Genomic DNA, 25,518 nt, shown 5'->3' on the forward strand with positions numbered 1-25,518 from the left:
CCTCCCCTATGGAGCCCTTTGCTCATCTACTTCCAAATCCCTCAGGGTCAGTCATTTTTCAAAGAAACAAGCCTTGGGCAGACCTGTGTCTTTGGCGGGGCCTCCCTTTGGAACAGCCTCACAGCCACCTTGAAAAGAGGAGAACCATTTCCGTTTCCGAAGCACCTCAAGACCTTCCTCTTCGCTTTTGCCCCTCTTCTTCCCTGCTGATCAGTTTTCTCTTAGCACCATGCTCCTGGCCACCCTCTGTCCTTTGGGCCCAGGTACCTGCTCACCATCATGCACTGCCTCAGAGCCCCCCCCCCCCTTGCACTGGGATCTGTACCCATTCAGTCCCCCATTTTTCCCCTTGTAGCACCACATGTTCCCAAAGCGTGTGTTGTCCCTGTATTATCCACCTGACCCACAGCACCCAGCCTCCCATACCCCATGGCTAGTGTATATTCCTAATATTAGAACATTTAAGTTAGACTTTTAGAAGGAGAAAAGTCAAGAAAGATTGCCGTGAGCTAAAGGGAGGCGGTTCGTTTAAAATAAGCATAATAGTTGATTCGGTGATGCAATTCAAAATACAAGAAAATTAACTGTACAGCAGGGTCAAGTTTAAGTGCTATGCACTGGGGTAGGTTGTGGCTAGGTTTGTGCATAGCCAGGCTGAAGAGCTCTAGTATGTGCAGTGGAAAATATTGCAAGCCAATAGGAAGGCTTAAACCCCCCCCCCCCCCCCAACATGTATGTCAGTTCTTCCATGTACACAGCAGCCCTTTTCCTACTTAATCAAGAATCATCACTCGCCAATAGGCAGCAGCCGGTGCACGTTTTGGTGGCATGCATTAAGGCAGAGGGCAGCAGGTCAATCAGAAGGTTTCTGCTCACATGGACGTAGGAGGCCCTTATCCAACTGGTTTGTACCTCATGCCAAGAATTCTGGGGGCTAGTGCAAAACCTGGTTGGGTGTAAGTTGAGAGATCGAGCAAGCCCAATACCACCCATGCCTAGAGCCAGAACAGTAGTTAGAGGACAAAACAGGGGTTTTCCATTGGTGAGTAAAACAGGGTATTCAAGGGCAGTCAAGTGGATAGTGTCTTAAGGTGGGTTGACTGCATCAAGACTTGTACAACTGTGTTCCAAGCCTTCTTGTGTTGACAAAGCACACAATTTCAGAAAAGAAAGTCAAGGCATAGCGCCCTTGTCTGCAGGTAGCCCAGTCGCTAGTCGCGGCTGCGGGGAGGGCTTTCGACCCTTACAGTCGGTGGAGGTCACTGGTGGTTCCGGCGTCTCCATTGGCGCCATGGCTTTCTTCGACGAAGAAGTGCCGTGGTTGTGTGTTTGTGTTTATGCCTTCTGTGTTCGTCAGTGTCCCTGGGGTTTTCATCCCCATAAGTAGGGCGTGAGCCGAACTTGTCAGGGCTGGGGACAGACGCTGAGGAGCGGGTACGCTCCCTAGAGAGGTCTACGACTTCTGAAACAGAGGTCAAGGTTATCACTAGCCTCGTCACACACGGCGGCGGGTGAGGAATCCGCTCTAGACATAGTGTAGGCTGCCCACCTCTTGACCCTAAAGTTTTCGGGTGAAGCAGTTTACAGGCCGCACAGCCTTCCTCGTTGCGGTCGAGGGGTAAGCAACGGTTACACTGCTTGTGCTAGTCTTTGGGTAATTTTGCCCTTACAGCGTGGGCCTCTCCATAGCTGAGGATATAGATACGAGTGATAATGACCCTGAAGGAAAGGGGGGGGGGGGGGGGGGGGAGGGGTGTGGAGAAAGGCATTCTCAGAAATAGAAGAAATGTCCCACGACCCTACTCTCCCTACTGTCTTAGGCCGGCGAGGCCAGGCCACGTGTTCGGCAGCACCGAAGGATCTCCTCCGTCGGAGTCACGGCCGTCTAAGTTCTTACTCGCCGGTGAAACAGCTTTGCAGCTTCGACATCCAAGGAGGGATCTAATGTAATATATTTAATAGCTAACGACCAAAGGGTCGAGTAAATGTTTTTGCAATTTCTCTCGAGGAGCTCTGCGTTAAAGAGACCAATATCTGGGCAGAAAAAAACAATCTGAGGGACCTCGATGCGTGAGGGATTGTGGGTACAATGCACATCACTATTGTTTTTACAGTGCAGTGAAGCCTTAAGCTGGTGTTTGCTCATCTGTTATGGGGAAAACAGACATGTACTTCAGGCTGTCAGTACTAGGAAACATGGTTTTCTTTAGTCTAGTTACTCTAACTACTTTTAGTAATTTTACCACTTGTGGTAGTTCTAGTACAATGCAGTAAGATGGAGTACACTTTGTTTTGCCCTAGACCAGAGGATGTGTGGTTACTCTAGGTGTGCAAAATGGACAAGCTGGTGGCAGCAAGGACTGTTCACCATTTTCTGGTGCATTTAGTTTTAGCCTTACCATGTGTCGCTATTAACTGTGGCTACATGGCCATGCCAAGAGATTCTTCGCTTGTCCTTTGGCCATCTTATCTCTTAGCCTGCTTCCTGGCCAGTGATGCCAGGAAAATACTTATATGGACTTCCAGTGCCCAGGAAAGCAGAGGCTTTTGGCAGGCTACTGGAGGGATGTGCGTTTGCTGCAAGGCAGTGGACTGAGATGGTCTGGTTCCAATCCACAACTGGTGCCAGTGTATCCGCGTGGTATGCATGAGTTTTGCTGCCAGTGTTCCTGATTGGACAACTGCTGGGGTGTGTGGGGCAGATCCGTTATTGGCTAGTGGCAGCTGCTGGGATACATATGACCCCTGCACCCACTCGAGAGATCCTGGAAGAAACTGAATGAGCCAAGACTCCTGTCTAGCTACAAGACTTGCGAGTAGACAGTGGACCCGTTGAAAGGAGGCTTGGCAACCAACTTCTGCTGCCGCCCAGGTAGAGCCCTGTCCTGTGGAGTTGCAATCCTTGGAGTAGAAGGAACATCGAATCTTGACATCAGCTCCGAGTCCTACGAAGCAGCCCTTGCAAGTGCCCTAGGGCCACACTGTGGCTGAGCAGCTTCCGAGTTGGGCTACTGTGCTGCAGACAATGCTGTTCCGAGTTAAGACCTGGTAATTGGGGTGGGGAGTTTGGGGGCGGTTGGAGGGGGATCCTCAGCTTGTGCAACATGACTTAACTGTACAGAATTTCATGCTCCTAGCATCAAGGGGACCTGAGACAGGAGGGAAGGTCTGACTGCGCCAAGCTAATCCCTTTGCATCACTGAGCATCGCTGGCTGTCGCCCGAAACTGCTTACCTGTGTCCATTCCAGTCTGGATATGGGCACTGCATAGAGTTCTGCTGCATTTTTCAACTGGGAATCAGTGCACCAGCAGTCAACTCCGAATCGAGAGCTGCTCAAACCTGCAACCCCTGGTAATCAAGGGCTGAGCCTGACGGGAAAAGCGACCTTGGACCCTCGTCAATCGACCCGCTAAGTCCTGTGACTAATCGGAGTATGGGGGCACGAGCAGGATGGATGAGTTGAAGCAATACTTACCTGACCGATTCTGCCCCCCCCCCCCCGGTTACTCCCTTTTAAAAAAGTTTGGTACCTTTTAGACAAGTTTAGATTACTTTAGCTTTGCCATTGCTTGTTCACAAAAAAAGGGAACACGTTTGGTTAGCTAGTTTAACTCGTCCCCTGACACTGAACTGTTCACTGGACCCCAGAGAACCTACCTTAATTTTACCAGCTTCAGTAAACAGTATGGAACTTTGCTGAACCTTTGGACACAGCCCCCATACATTTTATGGATGGACTTCTGAAGTTCGGGTTTAATCCCTGTGGACTAGTAGTGCCAATACTAATCTGTACCGTCCCTTTCAGGGGTTCGACATGTATTTTGCCATACTCCAGCAATTCTATGTGTGTATCTAATGTTTAGTATTGAGAGATATTACCCGTTAGAATTCATTTTCACTGTGCATTTCGGCCATAAGTAAAGAAGTATTTTTATACCAATTTGTCCAAGTGTGATCCTTGACTGCTTCACTGTGTGTGCTCATTATGGAGCCCTTACAAGCTCACCACCTCTTGGGACTTAACCTAGCCCACTTGCCTTGCTACCTTGAACTGGTTTGGCAGTTGTAGGTGTGTATCTAGGCTCTGTTGTCACGGTCACAATACTAGGTTGGCCTTCTGTCCACCAGGCCAGAGCATAGAAAATAAGCCCTAACAAATTGGTATACAGCAGTGGGATAACCCTCTCCACTTAACATTTAGGTGTTTAGTGGGTGATCAGTATTAGGTACGCTAGTGTTGGACACTGGTGGAGTGGCTGGCTAACGCTTACACAGTACACCGTGATCTTCGACTGCCTCGTAGTTAGTCAGACTAGTTTTGATAATTTGGAAACAATTACTTTCACTAACGCAAGTTCTTCACAAATGGATTACTTGAAAAGTATGTGTAGTGACAAAGGCCTGAAGCCAATTTTTACTTAAAAGAAGAAGCTCGGGCTCAAGGAGGAAGAGCTTGAGTTTAACTTGGCTGGGTTAGACTTTGAAATAATTGAGAGCCAGAAGGATAGAGATCAGATGAATGGAGTTTGCCAGGCTTCACAAGGTACTTCCAGAGGATCTGGAGATGGAACTGGGTCCTCTTAACATCCAAGGTTTCCCAAATGATCGCTCAATGTGTACGAGTAGAAGAATGATAGAACTGATTGGCTTGTAACATTTAAGTATGCATGTGAAGCACAAGGATTGAGGGATGCAGATAGGATTGCATGGTTGCTCAGTAGACTGTCCCATTCTGGCTGTAGTGCCATTATGGAAATGTCAAAAGATGACGGCAAGATTTTGCAAAAAGAAAGCAGACTCCTCTTAAAGTTCGGGGAGACTGCTGCCCAATACTTGAGATTTAGAGAGTACAAGAAAAAAAACTAAAAAAAAAAAAAAAAAAAAAAAAAAAAAAAAAGTGTAGGACTTATGTTGCAGATCCTTTTAAAAACATGTGTGGCTGGGTAGAGGGCCATCATGTAACCACCCTTGAGGACATGATTCATTTGAATGATACAGGTATTCACATTTATACCCTACCGCACATAGTGAGGTTTTTCAGCCGGCAGCACTTGCCCAAGGCACCTGCCCCAACTTTTAGCAACACCCAGCATTTATGCCTCACTACCCCCTTGAGGAGATGGGGGGGGGGCTCTATTTCTTACCCCACTTGAAAGCACTGGGTGGGGGTATTTTAGTCCTAATTTTGTTTAAGTTGTGTAAAATCTCAGGATAAAAAACGTAGCGCTCCATTGGGAACCTTTGAGGCAAGCAAATATTGTTTTACTGAAATGACACAATGCCTCACACCTAGCAATTCAACGAAACATGAAAACTTGCATTCTTATATATAATGCCTCTCCGGATCAGGCAGTGAAAGCATCATGCTCATTTTCGGGCACTGCCCTGTTCGATCTACTTATCAGAGCATGCCGATGCAGCCTTCAGGGTGGGAGCAACAAACTGTACAGACAACTTTAAAAATGTCAAGAACATTGTAATCCAGTGCTAGCATAGAAGTAGAAATGTGGAAAAACACGATTGTGTCAGTCTTCTTTGAACGCCAGGTCAATGGTGACAAAGACAGGTAGCAGGATAACCAGCAGCAGCTTCACAGCACGATTTTCTAAGAAACCCCCTCTCCCAACAAACCATCCTACCTCTGCACCATGCATGCAACTGTGTGGATCCCCAAAATCCTCAGCACTAAGCTGCTTACCAGCTTTGTTCACACATTAATCCGATACATATAGAACTCTTATGGATGGAATTTCACCCATTTGGATCAAAAGAATTGACAAGCATGCAGAAGCAAATTTAAATAAAAGACCGTCAAAGTGCAACATTGCAACAGTGATAAGTAAAGGGTGTGCAATTTAACACCATAAAGCAGTGAATTACCTCTACCCGGCATCACTGATCAGAAGGCAAATACATTGTCCAAATCTAACTCAAGGATTTGTACTTACTACTGTCAGACTGCGGATCTCATCCATCACCCGAGGCCAAAACGACTGTAATGTCTGTTGAGCATCGCCACTGCCACCGGCGCCAAAGCCATCGGTAGACATCGTGATAACTGCAAAACAGATTAAACCCCAGTTAAACTATGCAAGAGTGGACACCATTGTTTGGCTAACAATAATAGTATCCAGACACTAGAGTAAACACTTGATAACAGCGAGCATGGCACAATGAAGAGCAAACATTTGCAATGACTGAAAACCAATGATCGATGTGGGCAGGAGAGGTGCTCCTAAGTTTCACTGTTCCTACACTTTAAAAAAGTAAATCGTTCTGCGCATCGAGGAAGTGCTTGAGAAGTGCTGTTGGCGGTCATGCTGACAGGGCTTCAACTGGCCCCTCCCCTCATCCCAGAAGGCATCTACTTGAGCTGACGCGAAGGTCAAGGAAGTGCTTGGGACGGGTTATGGAAAATTCTAATTTCTATGCTAATATGGTTCAATCTTAGAGACTCCCAGGTCTTTCACTGGACTTGGGACTTCACTCCTGAGTGAGTGGGACATTTTTCTCCCTCATGTGTTTTTACCCGATTTGGATTTTGTGTTTTCACTGATTTTGGAGTCTGACAAACTCCATAGGCATCTGCTTTTTCTTTAGTGACACACAGCACCTTCAGTGAAGTGTTACTGAGAAAGCCTTTGCATTTCTCAAGGTTTAAATACCTTTTCTTGGGTGAACTACAGTTCCCAAGACTAGTAAAGTGAAATTGACTTTGCTTACCTTGTGCTGGGGGGTTATTTAGTAGCCCTTTATCCTACTGCCTAATGTAACATGTCCGTTTCCGTTACCCTCACTACTTTAAAATGGCTGGTGGCAGTGGTTTAATTTTAACTACCATTGTGCTTTTCTACCGAAAGCTGATCCCTCAGCTGCAGTACAGCACCCATGGGTGACCATTTTGTCAAAATGGCACCCATCATTTAATGCCATTTTCTGTTTGAGGTATTTCTTAGTTTTTAACTCTACGTTGAGACAGGTTTAAGCCCTTTGGCAGGTTTCAGCCCGGAAGCCCGCCACTGGCTCCAGTATGTCTGGAAGGACAGGATGTGAGGGAGTGTCCCAAAACACCGCTGTCCTTTGTCTCTAGGAGGGCCTGGACGAAACTAGTCCTAATTGGCCAGTTGGCTTCCCTAAAAGGAGAGGCTCCTTTGCTAGGTGATTGACAGCCTAGCCTATGCATGAATGGGAAAACTTGCTTAAAGTTGAGGCTTGCTTAAAAGGTGAGGTTTGTGGGTCTACAGGCAGAGTATCTGAAGAAACCGTGAAGCGAAAGAAGCTCGCTGCAACCTCCTGGACCTTCAATTACCCGGTGAAGCCCTGCTGCTGTGCTGACCTTATTCACTGACAGAGAAACTCTGGACAGAACATGTCGCCCTGGGTTAGTGGGACCAACTGACCCAGAGACAAACTCCACTTTAATGCAATCCCCAACTTCCTGTGCCTCTCCGTTGCTGCAGAAGCCCAATGACAGGGGATGAGTGTCCATGTCCATAGTCTATGCCAACGTCTGCCGCCAAACAAATCCAGACAAAATCGCCAGGAGCCTCCCAAGGACACTCCAGAAGCAGGAAATTCCGATCCAGAGTCTTTGACCAGAGTGCAGGCCCGAGGGAGCAAGTAAAGTACAACTGGTGTCCATCGTTCTGCATCTTTATTTATAGATCACATAACCTAGGCATCTAGGCGCTAGTTCCGTTTTGTTTGTTCAAGCGCAGGTCCGGGATTCAAACCTATGCTGCTCAGCGTGGTCTTGCGATGAAACCAAGGAGTGCTGCAGAATAGAAGAAAACCCATAACTGCTGATGACCTTCCAGAGTACTGTCGCAAGAGCCCTCCAGGCGTCCCTCTTGTCCCGAACGACAAGAGGATCAGGAACCAGTGCGTTTGGCTGTAGCAAGACGGAATCCAGATGGACGTTGTTCTAACCAAAAGGTACTTTTTCGGGGTTGGGAGGGGGTACTTACATTTTTTCCTTACGTCGTGCTGTCTCACTTGAAACTTGCACCTGCTTACTTTCGGAGTTGATTTCAAAACCCTTTGCACAGGCTTAACAGCTTGTGTTCCTCTATGAAAGACTTTTATACAAGAAGTGCATCAGAACCATAGAATGTCTGCATGACTGGCTATCCTGGCTCCCTAAGGACACTTTTCCAAATCCATTGACTTTGGTATTGCTTATCCCCCCCATAGGTTGTAGCTTGTTGAATACTGTTACTCCTGTAAAGGCCCATCTCGACTTCATTGGAGGATTCAGTTGTCCTCATATTTTCTGAGAAATTGTGCTAACCTTTGTACTTCCCTTTGCTCTTCTATTCTGCAACTCAGAATCTACAAAGTATATTGGTGCGATATATAAACCCAAATACTATCTTTGTAACTGAAGTCACCTCAGGGTGAAGGTGGAAGTATTGGGCATATCCAAAGATTATTCACTGGATTTATTGATTCTGAGAAGTAATATCCAGGTTTATTCGAATTGTTACAATCATTTACCTTTTTAAAGAATGTTTATTTAAAACCAATGTTAAATAACTAACTGAAACAAGGGTTACTTGGCTACTTGTATTTATGGATTTAATTTGCACAGCTCTACAGGTCACATTTACCCCTCTTGCGATAGGCCTGCTGCTCAGTCACACTAACAACTTATTGTAGTACAGACCTATACCAAAAGGTGGGTTACTTAATCGCAAGCAGCCAAGTCTTGTGTAGTCTCACAGTTGGACTGCACCAATTCTAACTTAACAGGAAGTGCTGCTGTCTGTCGTGCTGGTGCTGACGGGGTGCGTGTTTTAACTGAATGCTTTCAAAAGGCTTAATGACTACAGTGCTCACCTTGAAACCGTTGCATTGTGTGTTGGGGGCAGTATCCACTGAGCTGCCGGATCCAGCCCCTACCGCCAATAGCAGAGGCACAGAGTTGTGTGCCAGAGTTGAACGAGGCGGGAGATGGAAATAAATTAGGATATTTCTCATGTATCCAATACTAGTATTACAAGCATTTCTTCCACCGCTATGTTTGCAGTTATTGAAAATCTGACTGCAATCAGTACTGTTACATACAATTATGAATCGAATGAGGCAGTTTAGGGAGTGTGGCACAAATACTAACACTGATGAGACAAGATTAGAAATGCATGAGTCAGCAGGATGTGCAGGTGTAAGATGCAGAATGGATATGTACAGAGTGGAGTGACATGCACACCACTTATGACATAACTGAACAGTATAATGCGATTGGAAATAACAGCCAGAAGAAAGCCTAAAGCATTAAAAAGCGATCTGAGGTCAAAGAAAAACATTTCACAAGCTGTGATGTATGGAAATAGTGGTTTAATGGTAATAAATGGTGCATTCATGTGAAAAGAGTTCTAATGATATTGAACTACATCTAGTGGAATGTACACAGGGAAAATGGGTTGTAGATCGAAGTCAGAACCAGAGGTTCCCCTCGGTTGCAAAAAGGGGATGATGGTAGTGTGATAGAGATTCACCAAAGTGCAATAGTACCAGACAATACTCTTCAGAGAGATGTAACATCTGTGAATGAAATTCGCAAGGACCAGATGGTGCGGTTGAACCCCAGAAAAAAAAAGAAAAATATAAAGCCAGCTGTAGGTGTTAGGGACTGTACTTCAAGCGGTAGTGTTTTTTTTTTAAATGGAAGATGGTGAAAAGTAGCAAGTTACTTACCTCACTGTTGTTCTCCAGCATGAGTCTGGCATGGATTCACATGCTCATGAAAATTCCCCGTCAGGATGGGAATCCTCTAAAGAGAGGATCAGTTTCAGTTTCACTTCTGAACTGTCTTTCTGCTAACCACCAATCACTGGTCTCTGGATCATACTGCCCCCAGCCAATAAGGGTCCTCTACCTAAGCCCCTTCTCTGGCAACCATCTTCACATTTCATAGCATGTAAAGTGGCAGTAGGACCAAGAGAACAGCCGCAGAAGTAGGTGGGAGGGTTCACATGTGAATCCATGCCAGAGAACATTTAAAAGGTAAGTAACTTGTTCCTGCTCCAGCATGGTGTCTGGCATGGATTCACATAGCAGTACACAAACAACCACGGGAGGTGGCAAAGGCTAAACATAAGCATCGCTTACCTCCTCACCAGGCACACCTTCAAGCCAACAGGTTGCGCAGCACTGCTTGACCGACTCTGGACTCCTCCCTGGAACCACAGTCGAAACAGTAGAATCTCGTGAAGGTGTGCGTCAACCTCCATATAGCCGCCCTGCAGATGTCCAGCAGGGGCCCACCAGACAGTAACGCGATCGCTCTGTTAGAATGGGCGCTCGGACGGCCAGGCAATGGTCGGTTTGCCAATCAGTGACAACGGGTGAAGCAGCTGGAAAGCCACCTGGAAATGGAAGCCTTGGAGAGGGCCTTCCCATGGTTTACAGGGCCAAAGTTCACAAAATCTTGAGACGTCTTCCGGACGTCATGCGGTCCACATAGAACTTCAGCGCTCTAGCCACATCCAGCGAGCACAAAGTCCTCTCAGCCAGCGACAAAGGCATCAGGAAGAATACAGGTAATACGAAGGGCCGATGGTACCTTGGGCATGAAAGAGGGGTGTGTCCATAGCACTACCCTCGTGTTGTGGAATGTCAAGTAAGGTGGTTTACATGAGAGGCCTGGATCTCTCCCACTCGTCGTGCGGAGGTGATGGCCACAAGAAAAGTGGTATTCCACAACAAATTTCATGTCGAACGCAAAGGCTCGAACGGAGGACCCATGAGCCTAGTAAGCACCACACCGAGTTCCCACGCTGGGGTTGGAGCCACCACCGGCAGGAACGAACAGAACAGTCCTTTGACGAACTCCTTAACCAAACCGTGTGACCATAACAACCACCGTCCCAGAGAGATGGCTGCCAGATGAACTTTGGAGGCATGCGCCAGTCCAACCTTGGCCACGACCACAGATACAGCACCACCTGCGGAGCAGTGACGTAGAGGATTGATCTTATGTGTACGGCACCTAACAGAGAACCTCCTCCATTTAGGTCTACAGCATTTAGTGTAGACTAAATCCTGGCCTTGGCAAGCACCTCCTTGCAGTCCGCTGGAAGATCGTAGCCCTCGAACTCTAATGCTGCAGGAGCCAGGCCTTCAAGTTCAGTGATCCTAGGTCGTGGTGCAGAATTGTGCCTCCTTCCCTGGCGAGAAGATCAGTGACCACTGGAAGCTTGACTGGAGGGAACGCTGACATGCTGAGAAGGTTCGGGTACCATAACTGCCTCACCAGTGTGACGAGGATCATCCTGCACCGGGACCGTTTGAGTTGATTGATGAGTCGAAGAAGCAACGGCAGTGTATACAGAAACAGGCTGTCCCAGGGGACAGAATGCGACCCCCATACGCCCCGGCTGGGGAAACCTGCTGGCGAACCTCCGGCCCTTTGTGTTCGTCAGTGTTGCAAACAGATCGCCTGGGGATTGCCCCATCTGCGGAACAGGTGATCCACTTGGTGCTGCGAAGTTCCAACTCGTGGCAAGAGCGCAGCTCCCTGCAAGAGTGTTGGCGACTGTTCTTCATCCTGCCAGATGAAACGGGATGAGGAACATCCCCTGGGCTACGGCCCAGTGCCATAGGCCCTGCGCCTCTGGAGAGCGCCAGGGATCTTGTGCCCTCCTGCTTCCTGATGTAGAACATTGTGGTAGTGTTGCCCGTTAAGACCCGTACCACCTTGCCCTTGAGGGATGGAAGGAAGGACTTGAAGGCCCAAAACACTGTCCGCAGCTCCAACACGATGTGCAACGTCTTCTCCTCCGGTAGCCACAGGCCTCTTGCGTGAAGACTCCTGGTGTGCGCTCCCCATCCTTCCAGGGAGGCGTCCGTCGTGGCAGTCTCCGGATGAGGTGGGGTCTGGAAATCCGTGCATTCCCACCACAGTGTCGTTCGACGGAAACTCGTAGAGTGTGATCTTGTCCTCGAAGCTTCCCAACACTTGTGTCCAACGGGCGTCGAGTAACTCCTGTGATGGACGCATCCGTAGCCTGCACAGTCAAATGTGGTACATGCACAATGACATCATGCCGAGCAGAGACTTGATGGAGCTCACCCTTGCGATCTTCAGGGTCAACAGCCATTAGACCTTGCCCAAGACGGCTGTTTCTCTCCTCCGGAGATGCCAGGCACGATACTGTGTTGAGTCGTGATCCCAGAAACAGCGCATCCTGCAATGGAATGAAGCAGGACTTTGCATAGTTCACTGTGAACCCCAGCTCCGTCAGCAGTCGCACGGTCTTCGATATGTGGTCGACAGCGATCTCCTTCGAGCTGGCCCGGATGAGCCAGTAGTCCAGATAAGGGTAGACATGAATCCTGCGTAGTCGCAGCTGCGCCGCCACTGGCGTCAGGCACTTGGAAGACCCTTGGCGTAGACTTCAATCTGAAGGGAAGAACCATGAATTGGTAGTGCTTCCCTTGCTCCACAAAACACAGGAACTTGCGGTGTCCTTTGTGAATGGGGATGTGGAAGTATGCATCCTCTAAATCCAACGGAGACAGCAAGTCCCCCTCTTCCAGCTGTCCGAGCACGTGCTGGAGAGTAACCATCTGGCATTTTTGGGACTTGATGTATTTGTTCAGTCGACAAAGGTCAGGAATGGTCCGCCAGCCCCTGGTAGTCTTTACGAGGAAGTAACATGAATACACTCCAAAGCATGGCCCGCACCTCCAGCAGCAGAGGGACGTGTTTTCTTGCCAAGCCACCGGTGGTATTCAGGGATACTTTGGTGGAAATTCGAGGGTGTGTGTGAGCAAGAGCGTCCAGCACCCATTGGTCGGTGGAGATGACAAAGTCTGCCAGCCGCTCTCCCACCGGGGTGCACGGGTGGGGGCCCAACACCACGGATGGTTCAATCCTGCTTTGACGTCGAAGGGCCTCCTTGGGGACCCTGGCGGCGACATTGTACTCCGGAGGCCTTGGAACCACCCCTGTTCTCCTGGGCCGAAGAGCGCGAGGGTTGACGGTCAGATGAGGCACCTCCACTGATATCCTTGGAGGATCCATGGAATTTGCCGCCTGAGGTCCAAAAGGACGGGCGTCGCTGCTGAAGCATGCCCAAGGCACGAGCCATCTCCGTGTCCGTCTGGATGGCCTGAAAGAGACTCATCCACGGCCTTCCTGTACACATTGTCCCCAAAGGCCATGTCCACACCCTCGACTGAAAGTCCTGACGAAAATTGCCAGCCCCATCGAAGGCTAACGCAGTTACCCATTTGGCAGAAACCCGCGTCAGTGATGTCCATGGCCACTGTGATGGCGTGGTCCGATGCCACCTCGCCTTCCTGCAGGATCTCACCGTCGGGAAGGAAGTCCAGCAGGGGAGCGATCTTGAACCACAGCTCCCGGTCGTAGCAGGCCACAATGGCGAGAGCGTTGACAGCCTTGATGGTCGTCACAATGATGAATTAACTTGTCACCCAAATGGCATCCAACTTCTTCCTCTCACTGTCTCGTAACGGTCCCTCTTTGCAGGGGCCATGGACAGGTTCTTCACGAGGGCCAACCCTTTGTCCCAAATGTCATCCAGGACCGGCAGGACAGTCGGCCTTGCGGTGTTGGTATAGGAAACCTTTCTTCTTCTCCTCAGGGACGAGGTGGAAGAGCTCCGAAGCGCTGTTGATTATGCCGTGAAACAAGCCTATTTCGTCGTGAGGCGAAGTTCTGGGGGGTGGAGACGTGAGGTCCCCCAACCCGCCGGTGTTGTCCGTGCCCATCGTGGCAGGATTTGCCTCATCCCTCAGGAGAGGGGGGGGGGGGGGGGGGTTGAATTGAAGGGTGGAGGGTGAACTTTCCTCTTCTTGGTAGGTGGTTCCACCGTCGGTTTCTGCCGCGGGAGGGTCTGCGGGTGCAACAGGCATCCTTGGAACTCCAAGACCATAGTTTGCAAAAATCAGAATGTCTGCCGAGATATCTCTAGATGGCCGCTGAGGCGGCTATGGTGATGAAAGCGAACCCGGAGCCGGTGACAGTGGTGCAGGTTGGTTGCCCAGGCCCCCAATGCCCTGCTGTTCCTAGTCGGTCTCCTAGTCCTTATAATCGCCCTCGCCGTAGGGCCTGCCCTTGACGCACCACTCCTCCTGGATGGTCTGGAGGCTGGTAAGCTCCTCCTCGGAGGTCTGTGCCCTGGAGGACTACCTGCCCCCCCCTTCTCTGCGACCAGGGGGAGCTGGGGGACAGTTTCGGTGAAATGACTGGCACTTCTGTGGGCCGAAGAGGACTCCCTCCTGGCAGGCAGGGAGACTAGCCTTCTGGGGTGTGCCCTTGCCGGTCCGCCACGGCAGCCTGCACGAAGGACACCACCCCCCCGCCCCCTCGCTGGATGGTTGAGCCTTCATTGCATGCCCCTGGGCCTTCGCGGCCTTGGTGAGGGGTGTGGGGGGCAGCACCCGGTTCCTCCGTGGCCTTGTCCGGTGGGCCAGTCCTAGGCTTTTCCTTGAGCTTGCCCAGATGGTCGGTCAGACTTGCTCTTTGATGAAGGTCCCGAGCGTTGGCTGGCGACCGAAGCCGCTGGAGACGCTTTCACAAAAGACAGCAAGAGAAAATATACAAATAAAAATAATGGGACTAAAATACAGGCCCATTCCTTATACCGAGCCACTACTTTTGTAATACCACTTACTGCTTCTGTCATAAAATAATGTGTGGTACTACCTTCTCAAACTATTATGGCTGAGGATTCCTTACCTCCAGTCCTTATAATCTGGGGATCCCTTTCATCTCAGTATTTTATATGCCGAGGTTCCCTTTCCATTATAAAAAGTAGAAAAACAGAAATATGTGACCGTTTCAATACATAACCCACCTCCTATGGAGCTGAGGCTATTCCGAAGGTCAGCACCTTGAATGGATAGTGTTGGTCTGCTACTTTGAATCGCAAGAATCTTCTGTGCGCTGGGAACATTGAGATATGAAAATAGGCATCTTTCATGTCCAATGTTGCCATGTAATCCCCCCCTTTTTGACAGAGGGATTACTTCTTGTAGCGTTGTCATGTGAAATTTGTTTGGTTTTACAAATTTGTTTGCAAGGTGCAGGTCTAGTACCGGCCGCATGGTCAGATCTTTTTGGAATAAGGAAGTACGTTGAATAAATACCCTTGTTTACCTCCTTGTGCGGCATGACCTCGATGGTGTCCTTGAGGAGTAGAGCTTTCACTTCTAGCAGGATAAGTTGTTGCTCCTGCAATGGTTTCTATTGGAGCCGGAAGGTGGGGAGGGGGCGGGGGGGGGGAGGAGTTTGACAGTCTTCCTTGAAGACCTATTCCAGGGGTCTCCAAACTCAACGTTGGCAAGAGCTACTTGTAGTTAACGGCAAATACACAAGCTACTGGCGAGAGCTACTGGGGTGGTGCTGTCCATGGAGTATGAGAATTTGTACCAATATTTATTAGGGTGGTTTATTTGCTCTTTATATAAAAAGAGCATATGCATTTGAGATATTCACTTCAAAAACATTTCATTTTATTAGTAGCTGTCTCCTACAAATTGGCGCGCATACCAGAATGTAGGAAACCAATCCGAGCTTTCACTGTGAAGCAGTCACTGCATGCTATCCGCACATGCTCAGTTATCTGGTGCATAGTTTGAAAACGCAACAGCACCAGATTCTGTCAGACGGGATCAAAGTTTTAATTTCAGGACGTTCATGTCTAAAAAAGGCATAGGCAATCACATTGGCTGATCAGGCAAATACTCTCCTTGCCATAGTGTTTTCACCTAAGTGCACACCTGACATGGCATACATACATTCAGGACAGTTTTTAAAATCTTACAGACTCAGCCATGGGAGTCATTGCGCCCTTTACAATTGCAAGTATATTTGTTTATCATCAAATTAGCCACTTTGAATGATACCTCTGTAGCAGCATTTACTTTGCAGTGTTTAGTTTACCTATTTATGATCGCAGGCAGCTTCCTTTGGGAAAATGATTTTCATAATGTGTGTATATGATATGATGTGGCATTTATAACGCGCCTGTACACAAGTGTTTCTAGGCGCAACAAGACATGGAGGGGGGAACAAGGGAGGACAAAACAACGATCTTACTAGGCCTTGCGTCATTCATATCCTGCAAGTGCGGGGAAGAGCGAAGGGGAGAAGTGCCAGGGGAGAGGGGAAGTGCAGCCAGCAGGTGGTTCATAAGTGCAGAGAGAAGGGACTGTAGGGTTGCAGATACAGACCCGTAAGTGCCGAGGAGGCCGGAGGCAGTGCAAGGACAACTGGACATGCAGGAGCCTGGGCCCGAGTTCAGAGGGTGACCAGTGCGTGGAAAGTCTGGTGCATCAGCAGGGGAGAGGAAGAGAAAAAACAGAAGTGAAAAGGAAGGTCGAGTTGCTTCCAGAACCAAAGGTGGTTCTGCTCAAGTTGAGAGCCAGGGAGGCGGTTTCAGAGGGAGGCCCCAGCCGAGGAGATAGATCTGCCCCATCAGAGTTGGAAGTGGATGAGCGGAGAGGTCGAGAAGGAAGACGTTTGGGAAGGGAAAGTTGGAGGTAGGGCAGTCCCAGGCCACAAAAAGCCGTGGACGATGCAGAGGGTCTTGAACTTGATCCTTGCAGCCACAGGGAGCCAGTGAAGAGATTTCAGAGCTGGAGAGATAAGATCCCTGGGCTTGAAGTTAAGGACAAGTCTCGCAATCCTGTTCTGGATAAGTTGCAACGGTCGAAGAGTAGAGGCAAGAAGATTTATAAAGAGGATGTTGCAATAGTCCTAGAGAGGACCAGAGCTCTGAAGACAAGTGAGCTTCTGGGGGAAAGTGAGAAAAGGAAGAATACCTGAGGAGGTGCAGCTGATAGTTTGACTTCTTAGAGATGTGAGGAGAGAAGGAGCGGGTAGAGTCAAAGATGACACCAAGGTTTTAGCCTCACAGGAAGGAGCAGGAAGAGGGCCTAGAGTGGGCGGCCAGAGAGGAAAGGAGGGAGCAGGTTTCCCAATGAGGAGGATCCCAGTCTTACTGGCATTAAGGCAGAGATCTGACGGCACACCATCCCTGAGGTGCTGCCAGACAGCCTGGTATATGAGAAGAAGCAGGGGTGGCTGAGGGGAGCCTGAAAGAGAGCCAAGTCATCCGCATAACATTGAAACTTGGAGCAGAAAGTAGGAATGCAGTGGGCAAGAGTTGCCAGGTAGTGGTTGAAGAGCCAGGGAGAGAGGTTAGACCCCTGGAAAACAGTAGAGAGATAGAAGAGAGGAAAGACCCCAGTTGGACCCGAGAGGGTCGGTTGGTGAGAAAAGAGGTCAACCAGGCTAGGGCCTGATCAGTAATGCCAAGATCATCCCGGAGGCAATTGTGCATGTTATGCCGGCCACCGCAATGCCTAGCCCGCGCCGGCATGACGACAAACACTGGGCTGGTATTTCAGGGATGCCAGGTGCCAGCATAGTCTATGCTACAGCACTACTAGCATAAGTTCTCTAGATCAAACAAAAAAATCAGTAATGCTGAATTAGGTCTGCGGCCTAGGGCAATAATTCATAGGACAGGAGGTGGAGATAGTGGGCGGATGCAGGTATGGGACTAAAAAAAAAAAAAAAAAAGGCATGGGAGTACCAGTAGAGCAAGCTGCAGGCATTCCTTTGAGATCTCAGTGGCAACTAGAGGCTGGTTGGGGACTTTGAACTTTGTATCACTGCAAAATGCCCATCAACGTTTCTCCCCCCCGCCCCTCCTCCGCCACTGTAACTTTGGCACTGTAGATTTAAGATGTGCATTTTTGTTTTACGTTTGAAGAAAAAAAAAATGGGTTCCCACTCTGGATGGAAACGGAACATCATTTGCCTTTTGTTGGATGGTGCAAAGAGCTACTGGGAAGCCTCAGGCGAGCTACCAATAGCTCACGATTTACTGGTTGGAGACCTTTGCCCTCTACAATAACCCCCTGTCACCGTTGATAACACCCATTTGTCCGATGTTATACCCTCCCATGAGTGGGTGAAAAAAGATATTCGTCCCCCGACTGGTGAGGCATGGGAGGAGACCCGTAACGGGGCGTCATTGATTAGAGGGTGTCCTTCCACCTCTGGCGGGAGAGCATCTCCCTCTTCCCCGGGACCTGCGCTGACCTCTAAGGTAACTGGGTCGCTTGTCGATTGGTATTCAATGAGAACCTTGGTGTTGGCTGTATCCAGTTCCCCTCTGCGCGTTTTGCCCCCGAAAACAGCGAAAATGACTACCCCCTCTTTGGCCTGGTTGTTTATTCGTCAGTTGGCCAAGGGATTCAAGAGTCTCATACTCGTCCTTGGCGGACTTGAGTGTCTCTCAACTGCTTTACCAAACATGTTAGGCTCAACTGGCATATTTAGTAGGGTAGCTTGAGTCTCAGTGTCTAGTCAAAGGATCGAATCTAAAGGGTCGACAGGTCAAAGGATCGACACCAAAGGGTCGACAGGTCAAAGGATTGATTTTTTTTTAAATTATAGATTTTTTTAGGTTTTCGTTTAGGGAAAAAAAGTGGTTTTTAGCAACAAAAAAAAAGGGGGTGGGGTAACAACCCCCCCCCCCCCCCAAAAAAAAAAATTAGATCGACCTGTCGACCCTTTAGATTCGATCCTTTGACTGGCAACCTTGAGTCTCAACTTCAAAACCTGACTAAGCCAGGCGTGGCGTTTCAATATAGTGGCTCCTGCAATAATGCATCCAGCGTGGTCAGCTGCGTCAAAGTAATTTTTCAAGAGGACGCCTGCTGTAGCTCTGCCTTCGGCAGCCAGAAGGGAGAGTTTGGCCATTATTGGTTTGGGCGCTGACTCTGCCAGGGCCTTTACTTCATCCCACTTAGTGCAGTCATAGCTGGATAGCAAGGTGCAATTATTTGCTATCCGCGCCTGGTATGCTGCAGTGGACGCTATCTTTCTAGCCATGGTATATAATTTTTTGCTCTCCTTGTCCGGAGGGGCTTCGGAGGAGGCCAAGGGGGTACCAGCTCTCTTGCAGGTGGTGGTAACAACCAGAGTCAGGTCAAAGTTGGCCCCTTATATATAAGGGGTTGGAAGGTGCCGCTTGAAAAGTTTCTCGATCCTAGGGTTCACCACCCTGGTATAGTTTGGCAGTTCTAGGTAAGGCTGAATCCTTCTTTGGACTGACTTTAGCAGGGGGATAAATTGGGTTGCAGTTTTTTTTTTAATCGCCCAACATATTTTCTGCAAAATCCTTGTCCTATTGGACCTCTTGCGTTACAATTCCAAAATGTTCTGCAGCCCTTATGAGGATATCTTTGAATAGGGGCTGGTTGTCCACCGGCAAGTCTAGTAAGGGATGGTCTTGCAGGACCGGAGAGTCCATCGCAAAAACCACAGACTCAGTGTCATCTTGGTCTTGCATCGTAACCCTCGATGTCGTCATAACAGGGGTCACCCTCGTCCAAGTATTCATCCCCCTCTGCATCCTGGTCATAAAGGTCGTAGAAGAGGCGAGGAGTTGTGTGCTGGTTCAGCAGCCAATTCTAGTGGGGGGGAAGAGATCTCTTCTACAGTAAAGCCGTTGCCTGGGACTGAGAGGCTGTAAAGTGTTATATTGGAACCAGACGCCTGTGTTATGGGAGGCGTGGAGGCCAGGTTGTCCAGAACATGTGGATGTTCTTCAAAGAAGTTTGCCAAGCAGGTAATGTGACTCACGACTGTCAATATCTTGTGCAGTCCATTTGGCTGAACTGGGTAGAACCCCTGGGTAGGAGGAGGCAAGTGTAGTGGGGGTTTGCCTTCCTTCATAAAGACTGATGTGCATGATCAGGCTCTGAGTGCTGTAGGGGCATACTTTTATGTTGGCTAGAGGGTTGCTCCCTACTTTATCCTTCCAGAGTCCCTTTCCCTAGAGGAACTGGACTTGTGTCTTCCTTATGGTCCATGCTCTTCGACAAGGACATCTTGGAGCTAGGGGTCGAAGAGGGGGCTTCAGAGGATTCCCCGGGTTTGTCCCCGAATGCAGGGCGAATTTGGACCGCTGCATGGCTTGCACGGTGTCTTTCGCCGTCGAGGGCCGGATGGGGGGAGTTTTGAGTCGGGCATCCTTTGTCTTGATGGGCCACTCAGGATGCCCAAAGGACTTCTGATCTGAAGATTTGCCCTTCGCCGGCGACTTCACTCACATCGCTGTGGGGCGTGTGTTTGTGGGAGAGTGTGGCGCCCTTGCCGCCGGGTGTCTTCCCCATAACAGGACCGCCGGCCTGTGTTAGTGTCGGGGGCTGGCACTGGGGAACGTGGAGGTTCCCAGTCACCCTCGCCGTCCAAAGTGACGGTGTCGCTGCCGTTGCTGGACGCCCCTTCGACGTGCATGTTTATGACCACCCCCCACTCACTCTCCCTACTGTAAGGCCAAGGCTGAAAGGGCCTTCCAAGGCCGGGTGGGCCGTTGAGGTCTCCGTCCGACGGCCAGCTTCGTAGTCTTCACCGCGTTGAGTCATGGTGTCGGTAAAAACAGGAACAAATACTAACTTAATTATTAAAGTGTAACGGCGTACGCCGAAAATGGACTCCGCTTATATTTTTGCTACCACTCATGATGGCGAAAAAAAAAACCAACAATCTGAGGGACCTACAAGCGTGAGGGATCATGGGTACAGGGGACGTCACAATAGCAATAGTATTACGGGCATGCCCCATTTCGACACCAATTTTCTAGTTCCGAAAAACAAATACTCTACAGCTTCCACTAGATGTCGGCCTATGCATAGCATGTGATCCAAGCAGATTACACAAACAGATGCCCCTTGATGGCAGTGGCGACTCAAGTTTTTCCTTTGAGGACATGTGATATGTGCCAGCACAATTATGGACTGTTAATCCATATGATGGGTTACTGAGAGATGTGACCCCTGTACAGATTAAATTGAAGTCGGGTGCCTAGCACAATCATCCAGTATGTGGATGATCGGTTGGTATGTAGTGAAAATAATCACCAGTGCAGGAGGGATTCTGTTGCACGATTGTAATTTCTGGCTCACAAGGGGTACAAGGCAGATACAAAGAAGCTACAATACTGCCAACAGGTGGGTCTATTCTTTGACAACTTATTTTTTGTAACAGGGAAAAATGTTTTATGATACCCCTAGGCACAGTACTGTGAAGGAAATGTAGCAGTTTTTTGGGGTTTATGTAATTATTGTAGGGCATGGATCCTAGACTATGCAGTCTAAACAAGGTCACTGTTACAAAGTCTCAGGGAAGGACAGGATTTAAAAGCACATTTGAATGCACTGACAAAATGACTAGACAATTTGAGGACTTAAGCTATTTGTACAGCCCCTGTTTTAGCAACTCCGGATTATATACAGAGAGTTTTCCCACTCTGAACAGCTCATGCATCGACAGTCATATTATATGTTGATGGGTCATAAATAATTGACATGGGGACGGGAGACATACAGGGGCGGTAGTGGGGAACGGAAAGGGGGGTGGGGAGAAATAGCGAACAGCCCTCTAGAAAGCAAGACCATAGTCCATACACAGAATTACCCATATTACAACTGGACCATTATTGTCTGGGGAACTGATCAGCCCCAGGTTTAAGGTCCATATGAGGTGTTGTTCTGTACTCCTCTCGCAATCCATATGAAGGAGTTCAATAGTGGGTGCATCTCTTGGAAGTCCGAAGAGCACCCGAGACAAGGCAAAGTTTAGCCAAAGGAAAGACATTTTTGAGGATCCATGGCAGGGTGAAGCACACACCTGATTTTTTTTTTTTCCCCCTTTCTCTTTTCATTTTCTTTTGTCAATTTATTTGAACGTCTATAACAAGTCGGCCCTGGTGGAAAAAGGGTCTCTTCCCCCCCCCCCTTTCCCCCTCCCCCTCTCTACCTCTCCCTCTTTTCTCTTTCTTTGATAAACTGTTTTCTCTTCTCCAGGAATAAGCAAAGATGGCTGACCGACCTCTGTTATGTAGGGAAAAAGTTAATACACATTACATTTGTTTTAGAACTTATGTAGTGCCTCTTTTTAGTACTATGTTGTTTTGTATGACACTGGTTGTGGGTGTAGGGGTGGATGAAGGTAAGTTTGTTAAATAGGTGGTCATGTAAAAGGGGCGGGGGATGGACAGTTGGGAAAAAATGCTAATATGTCCATTAAAAAAGGAAATACAAAATGGCTTACTTTGCCAGCCACCCCTACAAGTTTTCTTAGACGGATGAAACGGGAACTATGAATGACGTTTGATTTATGTAAGGGGTTGGGCTCAGACATCCAGCATTTAGAAACATTGAATAGCTGGTTCTCTGATATGTACATTACAGGAAGGAATATAATCAAGGAAAGGTGTTACGTGTGTGCACTTATCCCGCACACATCAGAGGCTCCTATGGTTTTAGTTCCATATCCAGTCCCAATTACAGAGGCATAATGCCTGGTACATCTTGCACTATAAGGGATAAAGGGCACATTCCAGGCATATAGTGTGCAGTTGAGAAGCAATTATATAGACCCAGCGTTATGCAATGGCAACACAAAAATACTGCCATCTCCTTGGGAGGTTACTCAAATGACAAATAGCAGGGCACAACAGTGATGTGCCCAGCAGATGGGCTGATCGAGTACAGCGGAGAAGCAGTATCCCAAATAGAGACTGTGCGCGCAAATATGGTCCAAACACATTACAAAGGCTGCCAGATTGCAATAATGAAGAAGCCAGGGCAAATAGATAGGGCCAAAAACTTTGGGCCAAAAACTTTGAACCTTGTTTCAGCAATAGAAGACCAGTTCCTGGTGGCGGAAACAGAGTGCAACCCTGGTATGACGAAAAGGTACAGTAGCAGTGATTTATACTGGATTTGTGGCCAACTAGCCTACCTGCACCTCCTACCATCTTGCAAGGGCAAATGTTCACTGGTCACCCTGCACTCAGTGCTACTAGTAATCCTGGAAGAACACCTAAAGGGAGAAGAAATGCCTGTCTAGGTGCAAACAGCCACGCTAACACCTATAGAAGCAGAAAGAAGCTTGCAGATCGCACAAGAATTTGGTATCCTGCCAGAAAAAGGACACTTTCAACGGCAGGGAAGAAAGAAGAGATCAAACTGTCTCAAAAGACTGTTCAGCACTGCTCAGAGGAAAACCAGAGTATCAGCTTTTTAGCCCAGCAGAGACTTTCTTTTTCATCTTTTTTGGCTCCTGGGATACAAGCAGCTGCTGCACTTCACTATCCTAAGTCATCAAAGCAGTGCACAAGCTACGTGTTCAAATGAAGAAAGAAGGTGGAGTTCAGAACACAGATTGGCTATTGCTTGCCTTTGATGGGGTCTCGTCATGGCTGGGGGCAGCAGTAATTTCTGGTGCCTGTTCTGAGTTCTCGTCTGCAAATGCCAAAGTGGTCTCCGAAGATGTGTTCCTATAGTCCCTACTAGTGCAAAGATGATGGTATCAATTGGGGATCTAAAACACCTTGCCATACAATAAACAGTGAAACTCAAACTAATATTTCTGGGGATTGTAGATATGTCGGGTTGGGATCAGTTTACTGTAGAAATAACGAACGGGGGGCATGTTGGGGAGGAGCTAGTGCCTTCATGCACCCCTCAAACACTTTACAATTAGGCAAGACTTCTAAGCACTATAGCACTGAGAAAGATTTTTTTTCATGCAAATATAACCACATACAGAAATGGTCAGCCACTAAATGAAAATAGTATTTAAATATAATGCAAATAACCATTAGCTGGATACACTTATGAAAGCTATTGTATGTAGTTTTAAAATCTTAAAGCACGGTTAACAGCTGAATCCTCTGTGCCAAAAGGAATGCAGCCTGTGCTAAAAATAGACTACAGGCATTGCGTGGGCACCGGGTAGCTCCGGCAGAGCACACGAAGTGGCTGAGCAGTTGTTCCCATCAATCAAAAACCCATGCAGACTAAAAGATTCAAAGCACGACATACAGAGTACTAGGAACATTTTTGGGGGGAGAATTACTGGACCAGATAAAATATATGGAGTGAAGTGTTGAGAGTATGGCGTGAAGGTGTGGTTTTATATGAATTTTATAATATAGCAAATGATGCCAAGCAAAAGCTACAAAGTATTCCTGCAGAGTCAGTAGTATGTTAAAGTAGGTTGGTCTAAAAGTAAACCTGCCCATGCAAGAAGGAAGATTGCAGAATCCCTTATATGGCAAACTTTGGGATGAGCCACGCCTTTATCCAGTGACCAAGTTGAAGAGTATATAAAGGTGCCTGCTTGCCATTAGTCTGCAGGAGTCAGCCATGGAAGACAATGCTGATCGGAAGGGCATCGTCCTCTGCTCTCCAAATTCTCACCTTTGCACAGATTAAAGTTTGTTATCCTTGCAAGAGAGACTCTTGGCCTTAATTCCCTAGAGGGGTGCATTTATTTGGGTGTGAGCGCGATAGGGGTATCCCCATATATTTAAGGTGGTACCGCTGTAAAATGGTGTTCACTTTCATTTGGCATGCTCGCAGAGAACAACAAAAAACTAGACAAATAGAAGATGACAATGTACTCTGAATTATTTTTCTGAGAAGTAAAAGTATTCAGAGTACATTGTCATCTTTCATCCATTTGTCTAGTTTTTCGTTATTGTATGCTTACCTGGAAGACCATCAATTTTTGCCAGGTACCTAGTCTTTGAAAATGCTCGCAGAGAATAGACTGGGGTTTGTAGTACCGGTTAATGAAGCTTACCCATGTATAGATGCGAGTTGGACCTGTAAATGCATGATGCTTCGATATTGCTAGGATGATTGTAAATTAGATGGCACTTGCAATGCCCAGATATAGGAGTCCTATGCTCTGCACACTATGCGAGTATTGGGAAATATGAACAGGTGCATGTCATGGAAGGAGAGTACAATTCTCCAAATTCATGAAAAGGGTTGCTGGAAAAAAATAAAAAAAAAAATAAATAAAAAAAAAAACTCATGCTTGCAATGCTGGACATACAAGCCAAAATATTTGCGAGTGTACCATTTACTTAATTCAGTGGATAGCAGACAATAAGATTGTGCCGCCCAACCAAACGGTTTTTAGAGGAAAAACCAGCCTTTACAAAATATTCTTACCCTAGTATAAACAACCGAATACGCTTCGACCCAACGCCATCTTCCAGCGTTTGGCGCCTTCACGATTTTAGTGCAGCCTTCGATACGGTCATGAGGAAGAGACTATGGAACAAACTAGTCTTGTGGAATATTCCTCATGGCCCATTGACCAGGATTAGGTTGCTACGACACCAGTGTGAATGAGGCTGGATGCAGAGGGTAGAGTTTTGCACACTATTCTTACTTCAAGGGGCGTCAAACATGGATGTATCCTGGCCGAAACCCCTATGTGGCGGACCTGGATGAGGCACTAAAACTTGCAGATCTACTCTACTACACCCCTAAAGAGCTTCCCATGTACTCCACCTCAGAAAACCTTCAATGGCACAGACCCCCTCCACCTGGAAACTCAGCCAACAAACGCTCGTCTGCCATCTGAATCCTTCTTGAAGACGATGACCTCGAAATTCTCGCCCTTACTGGGACTTTGTTCAATGTCAGCTCGGTCACTGACTCC

The 25,518-nt window shown here is 48.0% G+C and overlaps 1 protein-coding gene across 8 annotated transcripts in view; it reads right to left on the bottom strand.

The window, feature by feature from the left end:
* Positions 1 to 25,518, bottom strand: part of NFYC (nuclear transcription factor Y subunit gamma) — a 149,877-nt gene that overhangs the window by 66,621 nt on the left and 57,738 nt on the right. For all 8 annotated transcript variants that reach the window (XM_069622549.1, XM_069622545.1, XM_069622552.1 and 5 more), the window contains one exon: positions 5,951 to 6,060. In XM_069622549.1, the coding sequence (XP_069478650.1) occupies positions 5,951 to 6,052 (102 nt within the window). In that variant the 5' untranslated portion in view covers positions 6,053 to 6,060. The remainder of the gene's footprint in view (positions 1 to 5,950; positions 6,061 to 25,518) is intronic.

The sequence above is a fragment of the Ambystoma mexicanum genome, chromosome 11 (assembly GCF_040938575.1).
Source record: "Ambystoma mexicanum isolate Mex_15411 chromosome 11, UKY_AmexF1_1, whole genome shotgun sequence".
Classification (NCBI taxonomy): Eukaryota; Metazoa; Chordata; class Amphibia; order Caudata; family Ambystomatidae; genus Ambystoma; species Ambystoma mexicanum.